The following is a 24,639-nucleotide window of genomic DNA, read 5'->3' as shown; positions in this document are numbered from 1 at the left end:
AGGTACGACCGACCCGAAACCTAACGTACGAACAACGGACGACGAGTACGTACGTCGGACGGTCGACGCCACGACGTGGTCGTCCTCGTCTCTCTTCGTTGTGTGTGTGTGTGTGTGTGTGTGTGTGTGTGTGTGTGTGTGTGTGTGTGTGTGTTAGACTTCCGAGCATACCAGCCGGCTCTACTTCCCGGAGGAAGACGCTGGGTTACCCCGAGGGTGAACCCACAGTCGCAGCTGCTCGAGAACCACGATAATTATCTTCGGTCGCTATGCACCCTATTGTTCCGTGAACACTCCGCCCTCCGCATATTCTATAAATCGGAGGAAGCTACCATGCACATGGACACGAGGGAGGAAAGGAGATAAAAGCATATTCTTGTATCTGTTTTAACGTCGCGAATAATTTGCATTAAACATTGTTAATTATAAAACGCTCACCTCGCATTTAAAATAAAACTTGATATTTTATTGAGAATATTTTTCTGAAAAACTTGAAACGTCACAAAAAAATAAAATGTTACGTAAAAAGCAAAGATTAATTATAGAATACTGTCGCTATCGAGCGATGCAATATTGTTAGATCGATGTCGATATGTAAATTTCACGTTCAAGAAGCTAAATGTCCAAATTGATAATGGATCAAATTTTTGAAAGCTTGTCTTTGCTTTAATATATGGCAAATTGGATCCTCTAATGACACTGAAAGCTTAGCGGTGAATGTACATAGAATTTGCAATATCCTTCTAAGATAATAAAAAATCATGACAGCGTAGATTAATTTACATAACAATATTTGCATCAAGTATTCTTTCTAACAAATATGTTTCTGCGATGCAAAGTTAGTAGTAAGAGATAATTAATAAAAAAAAGTAGATATAAAAATAGATAGATCAAGAATGGAAAATCATGATAGTGATAAATATGCGCAATTAATATGACTTTGATATAGCGTTACACTCATTAGTTTTATGTTCGCCAGCGAATGAATATCTTTTGCGTTTGTTCAGAGACATAAGAATAACCACGACAACAGCATCACTATAAGGAAACGCGCTCCTCAAGTTCTCTTACAATGCTAATGAGATTCGGTTCCTTTTGATTTCGGTATCTCATCAGTCACACGCACAAGATATTTCTCAGTCGATTTTACGTGCTTGAAGAGTTTCAAGGCGCCATTCACCAAACGGATTCTTCCTTGCTGATAACTTACAATACAAGTATGTAAAACTTCAACGAGTTCATGCCCTTCCTGTGCAATGCCGTGCTAACAATTGGACATTCACATTCCTTTTCCTTTCTTCAGATCTTTTTTTCCCTGACTTCTCTTTACATTTCGTTTCGCGACTCGACCTGTGTCAAATATGTCATATTTTTCTTCGAAGCTACGTGAGCACGTTATGAAGTATCATTTTATAAATAATTGCCTTGTCATCATGTGTCACATCGCTATATCCGTACCGAGATTGTAATTTATTGATATAGTGCGCGAATAGTGAGGTAATGCATATGGTATATTACATCAGCACAGAGAGTAATAACACCTTTTCCTTAGATACATCTGCGACATAGTTCTATATGTAAATCTCTCTCTCTAATTCATTATATTTGGCTGTTTCGTATTATTTGCGAACGTCATTTGTCTATCATTCCTTGAATTTATACATATATTGTCTCCCTTTATATTCTTTTTTGTAACTAATTTTCTTTAATTTTTCTAAATTTTTGTTCTGTATTTGCTATAATTTATTTGTTCTTAGAGACCTTAGAACGATAATAAATGCCTTATCTTCCTTTATCAATCTTTTTTTTCTTATCAGTCTTTCTTTCTCTTCATTTAAAGCATATTATTATAAATGTTCCCTGTGCCTATGTGAAATCGTAGGAACGCAAAGGAATCAAGGGTAAAGCATTGCGAAAATCGCGAGCGGAACCGCCGCCTCCGGATTCCCATGCTATGTTAATGAGTCTCATAAAATATGGCATACCCCAGTGAACCGAATAACTCGCTGATACACGCGCGTAACGTGTGAACGTGGCGTATTCAAGTATCGTGCAAGTCATAACATCATATATTTTGTTTTCAATTTTTTACTCTTATTAGTATACACGCAAAAACTTTACGATCTTTACGTAAAAACTTTAACCGATAATCAATAATAAAAATGACATCCATCAAGAAAATGCAAGAAATAATAGATTCTAATTTTTACGAAGTATAATTAAGTTTAATTTTAGAATAAGTTGATTGAAAATCTTCTTGTTTTTTACGATGAAATCTATTAACTATAATAAACAGAAGAAATATTTTTTTTATGTACGATATCTTCTATGGATTATATTTTTAATTTTACTTAGATAAATATCGCGTAAGTGTTCGAGCAATTTGATATTTCCAGCTTGACCTTAGCAAAAAAAGATCTCTCATTCTTTACTACTTGCATTCTATTGTTATGAAATTGCAAATTCACGTCGTGAAAACTAATTTTATTCGGTGATATTTTTTAACCAAGCGAATCACATATTATAATACTCATGAAATCAATATCGAAATTCTGTGCTTTCGCACGACAATTACTATCTTGGTCGTTCTTCCTCGCCCTGCATTCGCGCTTTATGGATCCAGCCAATAATTAGTCCAATGTCTCTCGTTTAACAGGAGCTCGAATAGCGCTTGAAATTACGCTACACCCGAGATCGTAACACGAGAATTTCAGAGAATTTTAAAGATAATAGAAAAATATCTGCAATTATTCCCTCTTTATTAGCGATGTATCTCATTCAATTTACGTAAAAATGATTCAAGATTATTTTAAAAAAAACTCATCATTCTTGCAAATTATGCAATTAAATTTTTCCTCATGCGATTTACTATATTAATAAGAAATACAGAGATATCGAACACAGTTTTTTCTCAAATGAATAATAATTTATTCCTATATTCAGATAAACTTAATCAGACATTCTTTTGTTGCGTTAATAATACATTTTTTAATGATCTTTATCAGATTACTTCTATAAAATTATTCGTGTCTGAATTTTATGATTGAATACATTTTTTCTCTGATTAATTCCGATCATTAACTTTAATTCTGTTGCTTATCTTATAAGAGAATTAATGTAAATATAACATATAGATATTTATTTACAACTTATATAATTAGCTAATTATCTCGGCTTTAAGAATAAGATTAATTTGCAAAAGTTCCATAATTGATAATTGCAATAATTTTCATAATAATGGAAATCAATCTAATATTTTTGCAAATGTATTCTATAAAATATGTTCAATCTTCGAAAAGAACACATACCTTAGTAAATACAGTTAACGCGTAGACGATGACAATAGTCAGCATCACGCATCGATTGCGGATTAGTTTTCGGCGATTATCCATTGTCTTTTGAATTCTATTCTTCGTGCTTGCCACTTCAATCAAAATCACTTTTTTTTTTCGAAAATTACGGTATATTCATAACTTTATCTGCATCAGGATATATTCAAATAAGAACAATGATCTCACGCTTTGATCTCGATTTAAAGAGGGAAAACAGAATAATTTACGATTGAATTAACACAAACGCGGATAAAATGGATTTTTATGGCACTCAGAATTTAGGATAAAATATTTCTACATGAGCCAAGAATAAAATTCGTTCAACTGATCGTTGTAATGTTACCTCGGTGGAGGTTCAACGTGAATTGAAAGGAGTGCATCGGTGCAGCTGTTACTGTTGAACACGCGCCCGGTCACGTGGCCCTTCATGTCCCTCTCCGCCTTTAGAACCCGAATCAAGTCATCCAATATTCGAATTTTTGTAGAGAGACCGTATATGTGGATAGACTGCTAGATATATTGATACACTATTGCGGCACTCAAACTCTATTACATTTGCAAGAATTCTTTTATAAGACATTTAGCAAATTTAATTTGTGATAACTGAAAATAAAACGATAGTCTTTGCTGATCGTGCGATCAAATTCTATGATTAAATGCATTTTTTCAGATTAATTGATATTCGATTATTAACTTAACTTTGTTTATTATAAAAGAATTAATGTAGCTTGTAAGTATATGTATATTTATTTACACAACAAACTATAATTATATTGGTTAACTTGTTAGCATAAGATTTGTGTAAATTTGTATCTTGCAAATATAAAAAAAATGTGAGGGAAAAATGTGAGGGAAAATTGAAGCTTTTAAACGTTTTAAAAGAAAACTATTAATAGTTGTAAAGTTATTAAATACTGACAATATTCGTTTAATTAAGTGTACGAAGTTAATATGTAAATTCTTATTGAAATAAATAAAAATCTCTCGAAAGATCGATCGCTAATTAGTACTCATATCAGTTATCTTGCATTCGTTTTATCAACAGCTAAACGTTTCGTAATGTGTTGTTCGAATTTGCTATTCATTATTGCACATTAAAATAAATTTGCTATTCATTATTGCACATTAAAAAATAAATAATCTGTGAAGTGTGCATTCTTTTACAATTGGACAGCAAATATTTACGATTTTATTTAATTAGTACTGAATCGAGAAAATTTGTTATTCACAAATAATAACAAATAATTAAAACATAATTTTCTAAAACAAATTATATACTACTGTTTATAAATTTAGGAACACTTGCAATTTTTTTCGCATTTTACGAAATTAAAATCTCAGGAAAAAAATTCGCAAATTGAATTTATGAAAGTAGTACATGTGCAAAAAAAGTGCAATAATATCGATAATTCTTGACTTTACACGAATAGATAAAACTATATTATTTCGATTTTTTAAATGCAATTTTTTATTCGTGTCAAATCACACGATATGCAATAATATTTTCTTCAACGTGGAAATATTGGAAAATAATATGTTCTTTTCTCCTCAGAATTTTTGTTCGAAGCATTTTTCGCAATAAATGATCGAGAAATAGAGAAACATCTAATTTAAAACTTGATTCCATCATATTTTGAACGAATATATCCCATAAATAACAATCGCCTGTGTCCACTACATGGGTACCATTATATCCTATTGTATCAATTACTTATTATATGAGCTATTTTCTCGTTACTCGATATTATCGATGTAAAAGATGAAAGCAATCCATCAAGTCATAAAGTTTTTTTTAGGTAGAAAAATCTAAATAAAATCAAATTTAAAGTTAAAAAAATATCAAGAATAGCTATTGCTAGAAAAACAAAAATCATTTTTTAGAAAATTTAATGTCTTTTTCCTTCTCTTTTGGCTCTCGCTTATTCGATAAAGACGTTATGATAACCGATGAAATATTTTGTCAAGAACTACAAAAAAGATAAACATATAAGATCAAGGTACAAGAATGCGAAATATACTCAGACATTTTATCAGAAATTTAAAAGAAAATTAATAAAAATTAATAAAAATTAATAAATGCCCCCATCAAAGCAAAACGAAACGTTCACTTCGACAATCTTGACAGAATATGCATAAAAAAGTATTTAAATACAGCCACCCGTGAAAAAATGTAACATACATGATGTAGAGACCAGGAGACCAGGACTCTAGAGATGTGTACTGTATCTCAAAATTATATAGATATTTTCTTAGAAAAGGAAATGAATACACATTAATGAAATATTAGCGCTCATAATTATTATATACAATTTTTTTTAATTTGTAGAATATTCTTTTATTTTCAGTATTGCTTTTCTCGGTAGACGTAAGCCCGGTATCACAAATGTGAAAGATTATTAACTTTAATCTCGGTTTAACTTACTATCTTAATTTCTTCTAATTATAAAAATAAGAGCTAGAATAAAAATTAATTGAATTGAGATTAAAAGTAAACTGCATTATTAGGTAAAAAGAAAAATAGTTTAAGTTAAACTGAGATTAAAGTTAATCTTAAACTTTGTGGATCGGATCGTAATAAATTTTGTATTTTCTGATCTTATTGTTATAATAACTGTGTTTTATTAGAAAGAGAACGCAATATATTCAGTATATTGAGATCGCATCTCTCATCATTCATCTCTTTAATAGGCTATTTAAATTTTACATGTAATTCGCTAAGGCCCAGTTGCACTAATGTTATTTTAATTTTAAGCGAGGCTTAAAATTCTCTTTGCCTCTGTCTCTGTTTGGTTTTAAAACGAGGTAGAGAGAATTTTAAGTTTCGCTTAAAAGTAACGTTGGTACAACCGGGCCTAAGAATTACAAATACAAGTTGCTCGGAAAATAATTAATAGAAAATCGTTAGAAAATATGATAGTCAGATACAGTCACATAACATTTTTTCCTTATACATTTACAATATACATTATGTATTGAAATAGATTTATGAATCGTTTATATTCTCCACACATAAAATAAATAAATGTATATAATGATAACAAATCACCATTTAATTCGTTTTTTATTTTGTTATTTTATTATAATAATGTTATTTTATATTATAGGCTGGTTTGTTTGAAGCAATTACTATCACCAACAAAATAAATTATAAAGTAGGAAAAACAGAAAACGGAAGTGAATAGCAATTAGCATTTGATAGATAGAGTAGAAACAAATGGAAATGATGAATGATGACAAATCGGATCGCATAAAACAAGATCATATTCAGAATATCATGAAAGAAATCATACCAAGTATAAAAAATCAAAGCAATGGCATCAATGGATGCACAAAAAATGCAGACGAAAACGAACACTACGAACTTGCAGAGGCAAAAAATAGCGTTAAATACATCAAACATTTTGTAACAAAAATGAAGCCTATAATCGATCAGAATGCTGCGAAACCGAAAGATTATGATAAATGGACGGAGGAAGAACAAATCAAACATATTATAGATAACATAAAAACATATATGCCAAGTATACCGCAATCCTTATTATTTTTTATATCAGGCACATTATATCGAGGAGATTGTGGTCGAAATTCGATGGACAAACCACTCTGGCTGGACATGGAAAAATTCCAGAGAGGTCAAAAATTCGTGTTAGATTATTTTGTGTCAATTTCTTTTGCTAATATAATATCGCTTTTCCAGATATTCGCTTTTACAGGTGCTCTTAAACCGCTCATCTTCAGTCAAAAATCTCATACGCCGTATTTAGCGTTTAAAAGGTAAATTAATGAAGGTTTTGTAGATCAGTAGTTATAGTCTGTTCTTATACTTTAAGATCATCTTTAAGAATGTCTTAAGATGCTAATGCGACTCTGCGATTGACTTAAAGCAGTCTTAAAAACTGACTATGAAATCGAATCGGCTTGTATTTATAGCATTTCTGCTAAAGAATTGAAATTAATGAAACTATAGTCAGAAGTGGAATAGGTGAAAAATTCATAATCACGATTTAAGTGAACAATTCTTACTCTTGAGAAAAAAACATTATGATTCAACTTTGAAATTTACAACAACTAACAACTGAGTCTTGAAGCAAAAAAAATAAGAAAAAACATAGGCATATCTTTGTAAGTATTTATTTGATTCTAAATCAGATGTTATTGTTTTATTTCCATTACAATACAAATAACTAAAAAATGTAACGTATTTATGTCAGTACTATATAAATATTATATCAAGAGAAATGATAAAAATTGGAATATTTTTAAAATATTTGAAAATTATATTATATATTATTAAAATGTTTTTTTTTAATGTTCAGAAACATCACATTATTAAATAATATTTTCATGGTATTTCTAAATTATATGAAAACATTAAAATTCATATAAAATCAATATTAAAAAATGTTGTTTGTTGCTTACTAAGATATATTATAATATGTGTATACCTAATACATTATTTGTGTTACAAAATCAGATTAATTTATAACAGATTAATCTAAAGAGATTGAAATCTAGAAAAAATATGAAACAGACTATTTGCTAAAAGAATTCATTAGATCGAATTAATTAGAAATTAATTAGAAATAGTTGGTTGAATTAACTAGAGCAGTGATTTGATTAGAACTGGGATTTACTTGCACATTTCAGCCGATTTTCAGCTTGGTTCCTGTCCCATACTTCAATTGACGTCGATTCGAATAATTATTTCTAATAGAGATATAATTTATTAGCTTTATTATTAAGTTTCGAATTAAGTATTTAAAATTTAAATTATTTGTTTTTAAAATTTAAATAATAAGTTAATTATCTAATAAATTAATTATTAATTCATTAGTTTTTAAACCTAATTACAGAATTCTAATATTAATTAACAATACGAATTTGTGATAATTACTACTGATTAATTTTATTAGGATTAAATATGAAAACATTTTTGAGTATTCGACATCATTTGTATAGCATCATTATTTTTCAACCTTGGTCGACATAAAGAAGTTCAATTCATAATCAAGTCATGTGTTTTATGAAAAATGTTGCACGAATTTGTCAATTGGAATTTGACAAAGTTTGCGTGTACATCTGTGGCTAATGTTGTACAATTAAATTTTGCGCAATAAAACGTCATGTGTGTATGGAATTTTAATTTATGCAATATTGCGTGATTAATCGTGAAAGAAACTTTTAATGACTGAATCAAGTTTGATTGCTACATCCGGCATTTTTTATACAATTCCTATATAGAGTTTTACAATCGGTCTAATACTGGGCCAGTATTATGACTGCCACTGGCAAACTACTAAATACTGCACTGAAAAAAAGGATTGGCTGCTGCAGCAAATTAGATGATAAAATATGGCATAGTATTTTTAATTGATTGCAGCAGCCAATTAAAAATGCTATGCCATATTTTATCATATAATTTGCTATAGCTAATCTTTTTTTTCAGCATGGATAATAATTTTAGTACTGACAGATGGTATTGATCCACACATTTTAGCCAGTCATTTACCAGTGCAGATAGTCCTGTACTGGCTGACAGAACTTTAGCTGTCATTTGATAATCGGTCATTTGTCAGTGATGGCCCAGTATTGGTTGACAGAATCTTGGTCATCGGTTTTGACAGCCGTTTAATAGTGTTGATTTCATTATAACTGTTGACAACCCTACGAGTTGAAAGTTGCACATTTGATAATTAGTTTCCAATTATCATTGAAGGTATTTGTCTACGATTTGTTATATAAAAAGTTGGATGACGGAAGATCCGTGGACTGTGGGCACGCGAGCATATAACGATATACAAACTGTGCGTAGAATGCACCGTGAAATCCGATTGAAACTTTGTGAAAAAGATACTGAGGAGATCGAAATGGCTTCTAAAATTCCAAATCCATGGTGTCCTAATAGAGAAATAATTTCAGAAGATTTATCTTCCTGTCCATATCCGACTATAGAAAATGGTTGTATCAACGTACTGATCAAACTCACAGGGTTGAATCAAGCAGATATGGCAGCCACGCAATTTGCTTTCATAGGGATGATTTTGTTGTATCCTCAAGAATTCGGCATTTATGTTAGCGATGAAGATATGGCAGCCTTTTGCCACACATGGAGAGGTCTAGGATATCTTCTTGGCATAGAGGATCAGTAAGTAATAGTTTCCAAAAAAGTTTTTCATTACTCGAATATTTTCCTCATTTGAAAAATTCTATGTCTCATTGGAATTCTCGTATTTAATGGAAACATATAAATGTCTAGATACAATTTCTGTCGCGGAAGTCTGAAGGAAATTAAACAAAGATCACGCGACTTCATCGAAGTTTGGACGAAGTCCTATTTGAGGCAAGCACTGCCCGAATGGGAACATATGTTGAGATGCGTAATAGAAGGTTCTTCTTATTTTATGGGATTTTTCACATTTAAGATGGCACTACTGTTTCTCACTAATTTATTGAACATAGATATGCCACGTATGCGAAGTACGCTTACTTATTATGAACGGTTTAAACTCATTATAAGTCAACAGTAAGTAGAACACAAGATAATAATTAAGTATAACGCGCAAAAAAATCCTTGTCAAGTTAGAAAACGAAAAGTTAATTATTAACAAAACAAACTTAACGGCCTAGACTATTTCTCATAAATAAACAAAGATCAAATATTTCAATTTCAGCTAATCAATCGATTTAATAAAAAAATTTTTATTACTTGAAAAATCTTTATTATGTATGACAATTTATTTATGTAGAATAAAAATGTAAAATTTATATGTTTGAAGAATTATATGATAGGCTACTATCGCAATGTATTATATCAAGATTCGTTTGTAGGACATAGACTGTAAAAAATTAAAGTGTAATGCGAAATTTTATTGTACTTTTATTACTCATTTAAATTAAGTTTTCGCTCACAATAATAACATTTATAATGATTTCTTTCTATGATTTTAGTTTCATGTCCTATATTATAAGGATACGATTTATAAGAGAGTTTCTGACTAAGAAATTTTATGAGAAAATGGATGAAGCAGTCAAATATAGACCTAAAAAGCATATGGAACTTAAAAAGAGATCTCAAAAGACTTTAGCTGAGGGCCTATAATATTTATATACAAACTCGGAGTTTTACTTATATACATTATTAGATATTAGTTAATAAACATCAGCATTAATAGGTATCAGCATTAATATAATAGTAGATATCAATGTAAAATAATATTATAATATAATATAATATAATATAATAGATCATATTGTAATATTAGATCATATTGATAGCTTAAGTTATGGGCTAAGTTATGGAATAATCATAGTAAAAATGTGTGTTACTCACGCTTAAACTTTTTCATATAAATCAGAATTTATAACATTTCTATGAAATATGTAAGGCTAAAGTACTTTATATAATAAAAAAAATCCCATTAACACAAATAGAATAAAAATTATTTTACTTTTATTTTTACTATTAAGATAAATACTAAGAAACATTTATATATACGTTTAAAAAAATATATATATTTGTATAAAAAAATTTTTTAAATTATTTTACATTAATTGTTTAAATTAATTACTTAATACAAATAATTAGATTAACAGCAAGAAGAAAATGCGAAATCCATTTATTTCATTATTTCTCTAAATTCATTTTTATTATTTTTATTTCTCTAAATATTTTATAATAACTAATACGATAACTAAATATCGCGCTATTTGGAATACAGTTTCTATAACTTAAGTAAGACAGCAAAATAAAATCAAGCGATGTATTATAAAATAAGTTATAACATAAGCTTTTCGATATGCTTAAAATTCTGCTGTAATTTATTTTGATGGTTCAACAAAATTATTTGCAAATCTATATCGAACTAAAATGTTAGATATTTAAAAAAATCATTCTTTTCGTATAGCAAAAGATTAAATCGACACATTATAACGTCATAAAATCACCGCAGACAAAGAAGAATTGCAAGACGGACATCGAGGTCCGCACGTCCGTTACAAATATATAAATAAAAAATATTTTGAACAATTAAATACTGGACGGTAAAATCGTAAAATGTTATGACAAACAATATTAGACGAAAATATACCTTACGAATTAATTGTAGATGATCAAGTGTTGAACAATGATATGACAGACACTAAAAAATTCATAAATCGTTATACTTGTAATACAGAGTACTAAGTAATTCTCTTAGAACAGTCGTATACTGTAGTTCTTTATGTAAAGTTATTTCTCACATATCATTTCGTAAAAATAATGAGTTTTAATGATATACTTAAAAAAAATATCGAAAATTGAGAGTGTACTTTGAATAGCACAATGGAAATATGAGCAAATGAAAATTCAGATTTATATGAATATGTGAATCTGTTGCGGAATACATTCGAGTTTATTTCCAAACCACTTCGACGAATGGACAGTGAGCCGAAGTTGGACAAATAAGAATTTTTCCAAATTCTATTCGAACGTACCAGAGTCCTTATTGGATTTTATTCCTTTTGCTAAGAAAATTGCTCACCGGTCGGGAGAAATCCGAATGATTGTATATAAATAGAGGGCAAAAATTCGTGCAGGATAATTTGGCCGGAATTGTTATGAATTTAATATTATGTCGCTTTGGTCCCTCTGATTACACATTTGAAAATAATCTAAATCCAATTATCGTGAGTGATCGCATTCATACGCTATGGATACAAAAAGTATATCACTCTAAAGATGGATACAGACTTGTTGCATATTTGCGTAAATATCAAATGATTGTTACATATCAAAGTAAATATAGGATAACATGTGTGTCTAAAAAACGATGTAAAGACATCATAAAGTCATAAAAAAAAATCTTTATTGTGCGTTATGACGAAAAGCACACCGTATTTATACCATTGGATTGATATGCAATTAATGATACAATATATACATAGATATACAACAACTCTATGGTCAACAACAATTCTGTGTCCGCATCAATAGGTATAGTATATCACTTTTCCTCAATGTCATAATTGAATAAAAAAAAGCATCTGATAAACTGTTGCTCACTCTTACTATTGTAATATTCCCCTTATCTGTCCAATGAAAATAAATAGTCTATCATATAAATTTCATTAATTTAATTCTCATCAATTTCGAAAATATTTGCCGACCATGTATCGAGTGGTAAACTGGTTTAACGAAGAACTCTGGATCAAAGGAATGCCTGCCTTCAAAGCATGCAAGTTGTACATAAAATGCATATAATAATGAAAACCAAACTATCTCAGTAATAAGCATGAAATCGACAAAGCGCGCAAATTCGCAAATCCATAGTGTCCAGATCGTGAATTGCTTTTAAAAGATTTCGCTGAGGCGTGTCCGTTTGAGAAGATCGAGTAATGTTCTTATAAATCATTTATCGATCTGCTATTTTTGAATAGAAATATATAAACAACGTGACAGAGCAGTATTTCAATGCTGCTTCGTAGACTTCGTTTTGCTTTATTCGTAAGAGTTTGATCTGCACGATGCAACCGATGAAGATCTTGAAGCTTATTGTCATCTTTAAAGATGTATGGATATTATCTCGGTATGAAAGAGAAGTATGTATCACAATGAAACACACACACACACACACACACACGCGCGCGCACACATTCTTTTCGAATTATATAAAATAAGGCGAATATTTTGTCAACATTCAAATATTACGTCATTAATTAAACTTCATTATGCTACTTAGATATAACTACTCAGATATAACTTTTGCCAAAGCAGTCTAAATAAGAAATAAAACAATGTTTACAAGATTTCTATCAATATTGGATGACACTTAATTAATTTGAAGGAAGTAACAAATAGGAACATATGACAAAATGCGTTATTATATCGTTCAATTATGTTCTCTATATGTATATGTCTTAAATCCACGAAATTGCATATTATGATTTTATATAACATAAACATGCCGCGCTTATAAGCATTTCTTTACTATTCAAACTAGACCACTTTTAAAATTTGGAAGTAAGTAACTTTTCAAGCCACATTACGACACAAGTTTAGCATGAAAACCTGTTTAATTAAACAGATTTTTGATACGTCATTCAAAAATCATAAGATCACTTTTTAATAAGATAGTACTGAATACATTGAATCAAATGGTGAATTACACTCCGGAAAAAGAAGAGGAATTGCACATGCGATCTAAGAAGAAAATACAGGATTTTTCTATCAAAATAAAATAGTATAAAGCAGCGAAATTTCTCTTTTATTAAGCTATTTCTATACCATTTTCCTTTATTACTGAACTATTTCTATAATATGTATCAGTCGATCTTATTAATAACGTAATAAAACTTACATAAAGGAATAGAATCGAGGATGTATTAATAATCAAATATTAAAAAATAATAATCTTGTTTATATACATATGTATATTTTTATTATTGTCACAATAATTTTTAAATCTATTTAAATTAGTAAATCATTTTGACGAAAGTACAAGGATATAAATTTAAATCATAATTTATATTATCTTATAAACATAATTTATATCGCCGTATAAAAATCGAAAGACTCACATTAATGAATTCATTATGAAATATTATTTATGGGAATCCATTATTATTAAATTATTAATATACATCTTTTCACTGCATTATCTATATATTGTAATAAATGTGAATAATTGATAATTATATAAGAAATATATTATATAAGGCAAGACATGTGTCATATCCCAGTGAAAAGACAAGGAAATCGATGTCAATTGTTATTTTCAGAATGGGCAAGTAACGCGCTATTTGTAACGTCGTTACCATTGCAAATTACTTTTTTCGATAACGAATGGATAATGACATTTTTTTCTGAGTAAATTCATGATAAAGCAATTATATTTTTGAGGTAACGATAACAATTTTACTAATTATTTTTATTTGCTTTATTTCTAACTACGTAAAAGTTTAGTCGTAACTATAGCCCTAGAAAACAGAGATGAAACATTAATGGTCTGATTGGCTGTCACGCAATCACTACACCTTTTTTTCATTGTATTCACATTTCACACAGTATAGACTAAATATCAGATATAATCTTTACAGTATATTTCATTTTTTAAAATAAAATTTGTTCTGTATCATATCTCACAAATTAAATATATATATATATATATATATATATATATTTATTTATTTATTTAATTTGTGAGATATGATACAGAACAAATTTGATTGAAAATCATGCACAGCAAGAAACGTTTTTTTTACGTTTCTTTTACATTCGACTTACACTTCAATTTTTATTTTTACCACGGTGCGTCATCGAACCATTTAATTATATTTCCTATATGTATTACAAGTCCGCGATATTGTTTATTATATTTATACAACATGAACATATACTGCATTTATATGCATCACTCAATTATTCAGATTAGACTTATAAGATTTGGAAATAACTTTTATTAGGTACAGCTGATCATAAGAACACTTCTTTTTTGATGGATTTCAGAACTTAGCCTTAGTTTATACAGCGGTTGAATGGAAATGGTTAGATTCATAAATAAGAATAAATCACTCAATAAGCAAGCTACATTCTAAAACTCATCGAAAAAAAGTATTGCAATCTTTCTGAGTTGTACATTACGTCAATAAATTCATTATTTAGCATGAAAATCAGATTAATGAGAGCTAATGTAATTATGTTGTTCTATTTAGTGATGTTATCATATTTATATATATGTACTTGAACTTTTCCTTTCTCTCACACGCACAATCATTAATAACATTCATACATATGCGTGCGTGCGTGCGTGCGTGCGTGCGTGCGTGCGTGCGTACGTGCGCGCGCGCGCGCGCGCGTGTGTGTGTGTGTGTGTGTGTGTGTGTGTGTGTGTAGCAGGCATGTAAATGCAAACTCATGTATGAATTAACAGACCTTATGAAAGGGAAACTTTCAAATATTTTTAATTTAAAAAAACTCGATATGGAAACGTTCTATAACTTGAGAATTTTTTATTAGGGGGATGCAAGAAAAAAATATATATCCTGCTCTGCTTTATATTTTCACAAATGTGCGATATAAAAAAGAATTCGTAGGATTATCTCGTAATATATATTTTCAAAGAAATTAAAACATGACGTGATAGTTAAGTAATTTTCCTTGCAAAACATTTTGCGCAGTATCTATAAAGTTACGTAATTTTTTCTCGTTTTGCAACAGTACGTAACATTCCTCTTATGAAATTATCTTACATCGAGAAATCATGTGATAAAAATGAATTTTTAACGATACACTTAAAAAAAAATGCCAAAGATTACGAATATATTTGGAACGGAAAAATACGAGCAAATAAAATTCAGATGAATATGAATACGTGAATCTATACCAGAATACATTTGACCGGAGTTTATTTCCGAACGACTTTGATGAGTGAATAGTGAACCAAAAGTATACTTGGATAAATAATAATCTTTTCAAATTTTATCCAAATGTGTCGGAGTCTTTATTGGAATTCATTCCGGTTTCCTTTTGGCAAGAAGATTATAGTAGATCACGGTGGAGAAACCTGAATGGTTAGATATGAATAAATTAGGTTAGATATGAATAACCGCAGAAGACAAAAATTCGTGTAGGATAATTTCGTCGAAATTACCATGATAATAATATTTTCGCTCTTTTCTGCTTATACTTTTGAAAATACTCTAAATCCAATTATTCTGAGTGACTGCACTTATATGCCATATTTAGGACTTAAAAGGTATGTTACTCTAAAGACAAATACAGACTTGTTGCTTACCAAATCATTGGTATAGCAACTGCAAACGAAAATCTAAAGCATATCTAAAAGACGTCATGAAGGCATCATAAAGACTTCCTTTGGGACATATATATGTCTAAAAAATTATAATATATCTATAAACATTATATACAAAAACGTCTACATAGTATGGGAAGTGTTTGCATTGTTGCGTATAAAAATTTGATACTATATCATCGAAATTTGATTATATTGAATTGATGATATAATATCTCTCTCTGCGGGTATAAAACAATTAATTCTGTGTCCGCCTCGATAGATGGATATAAGTAATATGTTAATCTTTCATAAGCTGGAAACATAATGAAAAGTACAGGCAATAAGAACGGAGAATAAGAGATTTCAACTTATTAGAAAGCATCCATTCTGGTATACATTTCTGATAGGTTGAAATTTGTTATTCCCTGTTCCTATTATCTGTACTTTTCATTGTTTTTCCTGTTATACATTGCACAATGAACAAAGAAATTTAAACCATCTGATCATTTATTATCTCTTACTAATTGTCCTCACATTTCCAATGAAAGCGAGCAGTCTGTTATATAAATTAATTTACTATAATTATTTAATTCTCATTATTTTCGAAGATATTTTCGAAGATATGTCGACAATGCACCGAATTGGTTCATCGATGAACCCTGGATAGAAGGAATGCCTGCATTTAAAAACATGCAAGTTGTACGTAAAATGCATATGATAATGAGAACTAAACTATTTCAGCATAATAATAATGAAATCGATAAATCGTGCAAACCATGGTGTTCAGATCGCGAATTGCTTCTGAAAGATTTCGCAGAGGCATGTCCATTTAAAAAGATCGGACAACATCCTTACAAATCATTCATGAACCATTTAAAAGGAAATATATAAATAACGCTAACATAGCAATGATACAATGCTGTTTCGTAGGTTTCATTGTCCGATTTTTTACCGTAAGAGTTTCGTATATACGGTGTTATCGATGAAGATCTCGAAACTTTTTGTCATATCTGGAAATCCCAGATAGTACAAAATACTAAAAGATAACGAAAAAAGATCTTTTTTAAATTGTCTTTTCGACAAAGCGAAAAGGTGACGAAAAGACATTGTTTTTAGATTGTTTTTTTTTAGTAAGACTAAAAGATGTCTATAAAACATCTTTTAGTTTTGTCGGAAAGATAACTTAAAAAAGACATCTTTCTATAGTTGTCATTTTCATAAAGCAAAAGGTCGACAAAAAGATATCTTTTCGTATTGCCGAAAAGACAACATGAAAAAGATATCTTTCCGTTATCTTGATACTTTTTATCACTCATCCGCGAACAATACGCGAGGTCGTCACTAGATGGACGTGAGATGGAGGTCAGTTTTTCATGTTTGAAAATTATACGGACAGAATAAAAGATGCAGCATTATAAGAAATTTTACTCACGTTTTAATGAATATTCATCAAATATTGTTTTGTAATCGAGTCCTCAAAGGGGACTATAATGAAAGATAATGACTTGCACATAAGACAAAGATTGCAGGAAATGGGACATATTGTCATGCAATTTTATTTTGTTTTGTATAAAAATTAATTTAGGAATTCAATGTTATTAAATGTTATATGTATCAAAATATAAAAATTAAAAGAAGTATTAAAGACGATTAAAAGATATCCAAAGAAATCATTCTTTAAATATCATATGGATAAGACTTATTACTAAGTATGACATCTGTCGTCTTTTAGTTATCTTTTTGTCGACTATATTCTTTCACTAAAAGATATCTTTATAATAATTAGTTGTCTTTTAATTACCTTTTAGACCACTTTGTGTTCTCTGGGATGTTACGGATATTATCTTGGCATGAAAGACGTATACCACATTGAAATATTCCTTTTTGATATGTTAAAAAAAAAACAAAATTTCCCTTTTATTTTTTAGTCATTTCGATGTTATTTTCTTTTAATTCTTAATTTATTTCTATATGTATGAGTCATATAAATAAAATAATAAAACTTAGAATAAAATCTCATACTAAAAAGTGAAAATTAAACAAGTCATGAAAAAGAGTGGCTACATTTTCAATCTTTAAGAATGAGATTTCTTCAGAATGAAATTCACTATAAAAATTTTAAAGAGCACATTGAGGGATTAAATATCGTCAGTTCGAGTATTTTATTCTTAATGTTCATCAATAACATTAGTTCAGTAAGAATAAAAGATACTCGGAGTTGACAGAGTCGAGTTTTGGAATGCAATCAGGATGGTAAAAAATCATACTTATTTATGACACATTCTCCTTTAAATGCTTTCTCGTATATCATCCGATACCATTCAACTCAAAAGGCTCGAATTAATAAATTCATTTTATATTTATAGAAGTTCATATTATAGGAATCTATTATTATTAAATTATATAATTATAGAAATTAATAAATTCATTGTAGACGTTCATATATCATTATGTATAGGAATCCATCATTATTAAATTATTAATATATGTTTTTGCATTTTCCATATGTGTCTTAATAAATTAATGAATTTATACTCATTAAAGATTACAAGATGATAATTAATATCTTATAAATTAACTCAAATAATACCTATTTCATTAGCATAGAATCATTAATCTTTTATCGTTCAACATACAGGAAAAAAATTAGGAAATTATTGAAATTAAGAAAATTATTTAGAATACCCCTCCTCCCCCCCTATCACAAATCTTAATAAAAATACACTTATTCGATGTATTTTTGCTTAAAACAAAAGAATTTGGCAAAAAAAATGTGGTGCTCGGCCTCGTGAATCGAGTTATTAAGCGTTAAAGTTGAAGAATTTTAGAGGTTAAGATATCTGTCATTCCGACTCAATAGCGCTATGTATACATTTTGCATTAATTACACAAATTCACTGCTTTAAGCACACAAATTCTTTGCATTAGCAATTGTATTTTATATATATAGAATTTGTATTTATAAAGCAGTGAATTTGTTTTTAAAACAGTGAATTTGAGTAACTAATGCAAAACATAGCGCTATATTGAGTCGAGATAACAAATACCTTAACCTTTCTAACTTACTTTACTCTCGAACTTTAACATTTAATAATTCGATTCACGAGGTCGACCGCCGTGTTTTTTTGCCAGATTCTTTCGTTTCAAGTGGAAACACGTCGAATGAGTATATTTTTATTAAGATTTGAAGTAGGGAAGGGGAGGGAGGGTATTCTAAATAATTACCGAAATTAACTAGATTTAGCATAAAAATTTATTATTCTCCAACAGCATAAAAGTTGCAGCAATATTGCTGCAAGTTTTGTGCTGTTTGGAGTTGTAAGATTCTACGTTCAAGTTAATTATTCATTAAGTTAATCACAGCTCAAACAAAATCATTTTTCATAACGAGGAATCAAATTCGTACTTACGCGCGAGGATGCATCATAGAATGTCACTCGACTGCGTTTATTGTCTAAATCGACCGCTCGCTCTTCGATTAGTGTCTCCGCGCGCAAAATCTCACGCACATAAGTACTACGAGATACACGTCGTGGAAGGTTTAGTTTTTTTCCGTGGCCGCGAAACGACTCGAGCGCGTGCCGAAAATTATGAGGGGGATGATACGTAAACGCGGGACCGTTCGATTTTTCATGTGAGATGCTTGTTGATATCGGATCTCGCTCAACGACACAGTACAAGTAAACGACGAGGTCGATATCCGTTTTATCGCAATGCCACCGAGTCGTTTGGACGCAGTTTATCGGAGCATCCTGCTCACCAAGTTTTTTACGAAGGGCTGGGGTAATCCGCAAAATCTAAGAAGGTAAGTGAAGGTAAGTGGTTAACCTGATCTAACCTAATAGCTAACGTCACTTGTTGAATACTTCATGCCTTGGATTGATTGGGTAAATTTCCATTATCTTCATGTAATCTGTTTAAAACACTCCTGTATCGAATAATAATAGATAGATGGGTGGGGTGCTATGTGACTCAGCACTGTTAATGATAAGATATTTTCTTTGAAAGATAAATAGATGTAACAAATATAATTAAGGAATGACTATATTTCTATTTGACCTAAGTGAGACAAATATTATTCTTCATAATTTATTGAGTGTCAAGAAAGATAGATTTGTTGACTTGGCTATTAATACTTTTTTTTTATCAATATAGATTAATTTTAATCTTGACTCAACTAACTCTTTATCTTTTTTGTTCTAATTCTTAAAATATAATTCGATAATATTTAATAATATTTCTCTCTGTCAATTTTATGTGTTTAACATTTATAATGTTTATAGTGCATAATACTTATAAATCTTTTACAATAAATTATTAAAACAGTATCTAAATATCTAAATCATTATTTCAGAATTTTTGAATTTAGGAAAGTTATCGCAAACCGGGAAACATGCTACAATATGATACCAATTGATTATCCGATAGAGATAACAAAAGTATTTCATATTATATTCTTTCTGATAATATAGATTCCACTATTATAAAAAATGATAATGTATGTGTTTTTCTATAGGATGAAGTTTGGTCAGACTGTCATATAATTGAAGGTCGATTTGAATCACCTTTTGAGAAGCATCTTCCAGGAATAATGCCAGATAAAACTAAGATGGCCTATTTTCAGATGGTTTTACCATCAAAATGGAATTCTCATAAAATAAAGCCGATTTGTTTACATCTTGCAGGAACGGGCGATCACGTATGTAGCATCACTGCTTATTGTGCCATGATCTTTCAAAGTATACAATATGGTATACCTTTATTTCTACAGAGATATTTATATATTTTACTTATTAACTAGTTTTTTTGGCGACGTAGAAATCTTATTGCTAAACCACTACTCAAGGAATCTGGGATTGCATCGATACTATTGGAAAATCCATTTTATGGATTGAGAAAGCCAGACGATCAAAAGTAAGAACTCTTAATTAAGATTTGTAAGATACAAAGTTACATACCTTTGCAGATTTCTTTTCCTTACTCCATTCTTTTTCATTTCATTTTTAGACGTTCCAGTCTGCACAATGTATGTGATATCTTTATTATGGGAGGCTGCCTGATAATGGAATCTATTGTTTTGTTAAACTGGTGTGAACAACATGGATTTGGTCCATTGGCTCTCACTGGATTGTCGATGGGTGGACATGTTGGTTTTTATTCTGAAATGAAATTCAGTTGATATATTATATGCCTAAATATCTTGGTTTTTTTTTTTAGATGGCATCTTTAGCAGCTACCAACTGGCCGAAACCAATTTCATTAGTACCTTGTCTGTCATGGTCGACTGCTTCGCCTGTGTTTACGGAAGGAGTAATGAGCGCATCGATAAATTGGGCACTTTTGGAGATGCAATATTTTTCGGATGAAGCATATCAAAATGATCTCGCAAAAATGGTGAAAATTATCGATCATGATGTAAGTATATCATTTTTGTAATTTTGTTAATTTTCTCAAATTTTCTTTTTATTTTTGTTGATTTAATGCTTTTAGGATGCTTTCTTAGCTGGCCAACATTTTGCAAAACACTTTCCTGCAAGCATGAAGAGAGTAAATAAGTTGAGAAAAGAGTTTAATGAAAGCAATGAAGACAATAACGCTATAGGTGATGCAGTTAGTACCAATTCTATTGATAATCGTAGTGACATTAATATCTCCATTGAATGTGAATCTAAAAACGCTAACAATCAGTTGCAACATCAGATCGCAGAAGAGAAGGCAGCAGCTAAGATATTTCCTTTAAATCTGATTTCTAATAGATTTAAATCAAAGAATCCTAATACTCTCAAAGGTATTTCATATAAATTAATTGCATATCTGTGTATAATTCATCAATTTGCTGTAGTTTATAAATAAAAGAAAAACACACAATATAGGATATCACATTTTAAATGATCACTCTCCAAAAATTTGCTTTGCAATTTTAGAGAAAAATGCTTTAGATACAATTGTTGTATATGATTTGGAGGGGAGACATAAGATGATTATTGGTTTGATTTTGCAAAATTGTTTAAAAGTACATGAAGGTCATCATCAATTTCTTAAATGGAATGCCCAATTTTTGATAGCAGATCCTTGTAGTTGACTTGGACACTTCGAAAATGATACAATGAAATCTTTTCATTAAGAACTTCTTGATTGATGAATCTTTATTAAGATCTTTATTAAGATAGTATTGCCATTATTCAAAGTGTTTCAGATGATTATAAAGATTTTGTGGCTTAATTCAAACCTCCATTTGCTTTTCTGAATGTACGTAAAGCGCATGAACTTGATTTATTTGAACTTCTCTCAAGGTGCTTGATTTATTGTAATGCTAATGTTGGTCACACCAATTTTCATCAAGCTTTATAACTTGAAAAGTTGATCAGAAAAAGACTTCATTATTGTGATTTGAAAAGTATTTCTCGAAGTAAGCTACAAGAATATATAATGAAATATATTGGGTTTTATTTAAGAAATTGATAGTGTCTTTTTCATGTAACCTTCAAACAATTTTACAAGATCGATCCAATGATACCATCTTATGTTTCCTTCCAAACCATACAACTTTTAAGCCCGATGTACAAGAGGACGCAAAAGTTGAAGTTCACTCACTTTCTGCGTTCTGCTAACGTTCATCCTACAACTTATTATAATTAAAATACATTAGATTAATTTCTAATTTTGCGACTTGTGATCTACGTTCTGTGTCTTATGTAGATCGAACTTTATCTGAAATATTTTTCTCTAAAATTGCAAACAAAGAGAATTCTGAGATGTGATCTTTTAAAATGCAACATTCTGTATCTTAGTTCTCATTTTCTTATGATAAAATTAAAGCAGTTTAAATATTCAGATATGTTTGTTATCTGTTAGCTTTGCGTTTGGCGATCCTAGACAGCATGTAAGCATGGTTTTATATGACTGTTTTTTCTATGACAGGAGTTTGCTTATTGCCAGTGCCGAAACATCCGCTATTTTCAGACAACAAATGGCGCGAACATGAGGCATTGCAATTTATGCGCGGTATTATGGACGAGTGCACACATTTGAAGAATTTTGAGATACCTGTTGACACTGAATTAATCATCGCTGTCTGTGCCAAGAACGATGCTTATGTACCACGAGATCATTGCATGAGTTTGGACACTATATGGCCGGGAGCTGAAATTCGTTATATCGATGCTGGACATGTCAGTGCTTATCTTCTTCATCAGAAAGTCTTTAGGTATTTCAAAATCTGTTATAATTTTTTGTGTCTATCTTTTTTACCTAATGTAGAAAATTTTCATTAACAAGTATGTTTCATTTCAGATCTACAATAGCGGAATGCATCCAGCGCTCTATGAAAAAATATCCTACAGAGGTTAGTTGATGTGCAATATTTGCAAATTTTATTACAATTTTACATTATTTCGAGACTCTTAAATTTAGATAATGAATTTTCCGAGTTTGTGATTAACTAGATTTCTCTGCTTGAGGATCTCTGTATGCGCACGTGTGATCTATTTTTAAATCATGATAATTATCTTGTACAAAAGAGTTCAGTCAATTTAGTATATTTAATGTTATTGTTACATAGAATAAGCTAGTTGCCAATAAAATGTTCCTACAATAATAAAACAATAATACATATAACACAATAGATAGGAAGATTTTGATACACACACATACACACGCGCGCGCGTGTATGTTATTTTAATTAAAAAACTCAATTTGTAAAATAGTGAAAAAGAGACAAAATATCTAAAACAAAAATTACTTACAAGAAGACAATAGATAGTGACTTTAATTTGAGCTTGGCTTATGTATCTTCAAGATTATATACTTTTATTTGTTTAAATGATATAATATAAATTTTTGTAATGTTATTTCCTTAATATTCTGCACATAGAAATATAATGATCTATGTAAACATCTATATATAAAAATAAATATTTTATAAGAACAATATATCAAAATTAAAAATATATCAAATATTTTGTAAACTATATTAATTTTTTCTGATACTCTTATATATAGAATATCATGGAAAATTATTTCATTAATTATAAAAATTTTTGGTTTTGTTTTAAAAAAAATGATTTGCATAATCTTGAAGATGTCAGATAAAATCAAATTGAAATTAGTATTTTACGATAAATTCTTTCAAAATCGAATAATAATAAATTTTGTCTGCTCGAATTAAAAGTGGATAATTTATACATTATATAAATACAATATACATAAAATTTAGACATTTTCAACGTATTTTTATTGCTGTTTGTGAATCACTGATACTCGAATAGTATTATATATTATATATTATAGTTGTACAGTTATATAGTGATGAGTGTTCATGAAAAAAATGCGATATACTTGATATATTTTGTATGATATGTAATATAATTATATGCAACAATAAATCACATGTGTATATATATTTATATATATTGTGTGTGTGTGTGTGTGTGTGTGTGTGTGTGTGTGTATGTGTATGCGTGTGTGTGTGTGTGTGTGTGTGTGAGAGAGAGAGATAATAATCTTAAAGTATGAAATAATCTGAAACTAAAACTTTT

General features: G+C 29.6%; 3 protein-coding genes and 1 pseudogene across 3 annotated transcripts in view; 3 read left to right on the top strand and 1 right to left on the bottom strand.

Moving 5' to 3' along the window:
• Window positions 1-3,392, bottom strand: part of LOC105625722 — an 8,459-nt gene extending 5,067 nt beyond the window's left edge. Inside the window, exon 1 of the mRNA XM_012207045.1 lies at window positions 3,309-3,392. Coding sequence (XP_012062435.1) covers window positions 3,309-3,392 — 84 coding nt within the window. The remainder of the gene's footprint in view (window positions 1-3,308) is intronic.
• Window positions 3,393-6,546: 3,154 nt separating this feature from the next.
• Window positions 6,547-10,760, top strand: LOC105625065. Its single transcript, XM_012206411.1, has 4 exons — window positions 6,547-7,106; window positions 9,049-9,477; window positions 9,589-9,855; window positions 10,281-10,760. Exons 1-4 carry the CDS (start codon window positions 6,547-6,549, stop codon window positions 10,429-10,431), a joined length of 1,407 nt encoding a protein of 468 aa, XP_012061801.1. The 3' UTR covers window positions 10,432-10,760.
• Window positions 10,761-12,269: 1,509 nt separating this feature from the next.
• Window positions 12,270-18,665, top strand: LOC105625721 (annotated as a pseudogene).
• A 1,150-nt stretch (window positions 18,666-19,815) lies between these two features.
• Window positions 19,816-23,456, top strand: LOC105625054 (uncharacterized protein C4orf29). Its single transcript, XM_012206400.1, has 9 exons — window positions 19,816-19,907; window positions 20,457-20,541; window positions 20,619-20,801; window positions 20,904-21,016; window positions 21,110-21,248; window positions 21,320-21,517; window positions 21,593-21,890; window positions 23,024-23,309; window positions 23,396-23,456. Exons 1-9 carry the CDS (start codon window positions 19,816-19,818, stop codon window positions 23,454-23,456), a joined length of 1,455 nt encoding a protein of 484 aa, XP_012061790.1.
• The last annotated feature ends 1,183 nt before the right edge of the window (window positions 23,457-24,639 follow it).

The sequence above is a fragment of the Atta cephalotes genome (assembly GCF_000143395.1).
Source record: "Atta cephalotes unplaced genomic scaffold scaffold00003, whole genome shotgun sequence".
NCBI classification, from domain to species: domain Eukaryota; kingdom Metazoa; phylum Arthropoda; class Insecta; order Hymenoptera; family Formicidae; genus Atta; species Atta cephalotes.
Note: the sequence above shows the minus strand (reverse complement) of the source record. Positions and strands in the feature narration are given on the sequence as shown.

Coding starts and splice junctions, on each gene's coding strand:
- LOC105625065 (XM_012206411.1), top strand. CDS start 6,547: ATGGAAATGATGAATGATGACAAATCGGATCGCATAAAACAAGATCAT. Junction 7,107..9,048: donor CCGTATTTAGCGTTTAAAAG/GTAAATTAATGA, acceptor TTATCATTGAAG/GTATTTGTCTACGATTTGTT. Junction 9,478..9,588: donor CTTCTTGGCATAGAGGATCA/GTAAGTAATAGT, acceptor ATAAATGTCTAG/ATACAATTTCTGTCGCGGAA.
- LOC105625054 (XM_012206400.1), top strand. CDS start 19,816: ATGCCACCGAGTCGTTTGGACGCAGTTTATCGGAGCATCCTGCTCACC. Junction 21,017..21,109: donor AGAAAGCCAGACGATCAAAA/GTAAGAACTCTT, acceptor TTTCATTTTTAG/ACGTTCCAGTCTGCACAATG. Junction 21,518..21,592: donor TGAAAATTATCGATCATGAT/GTAAGTATATCA, acceptor TAATGCTTTTAG/GATGCTTTCTTAGCTGGCCA.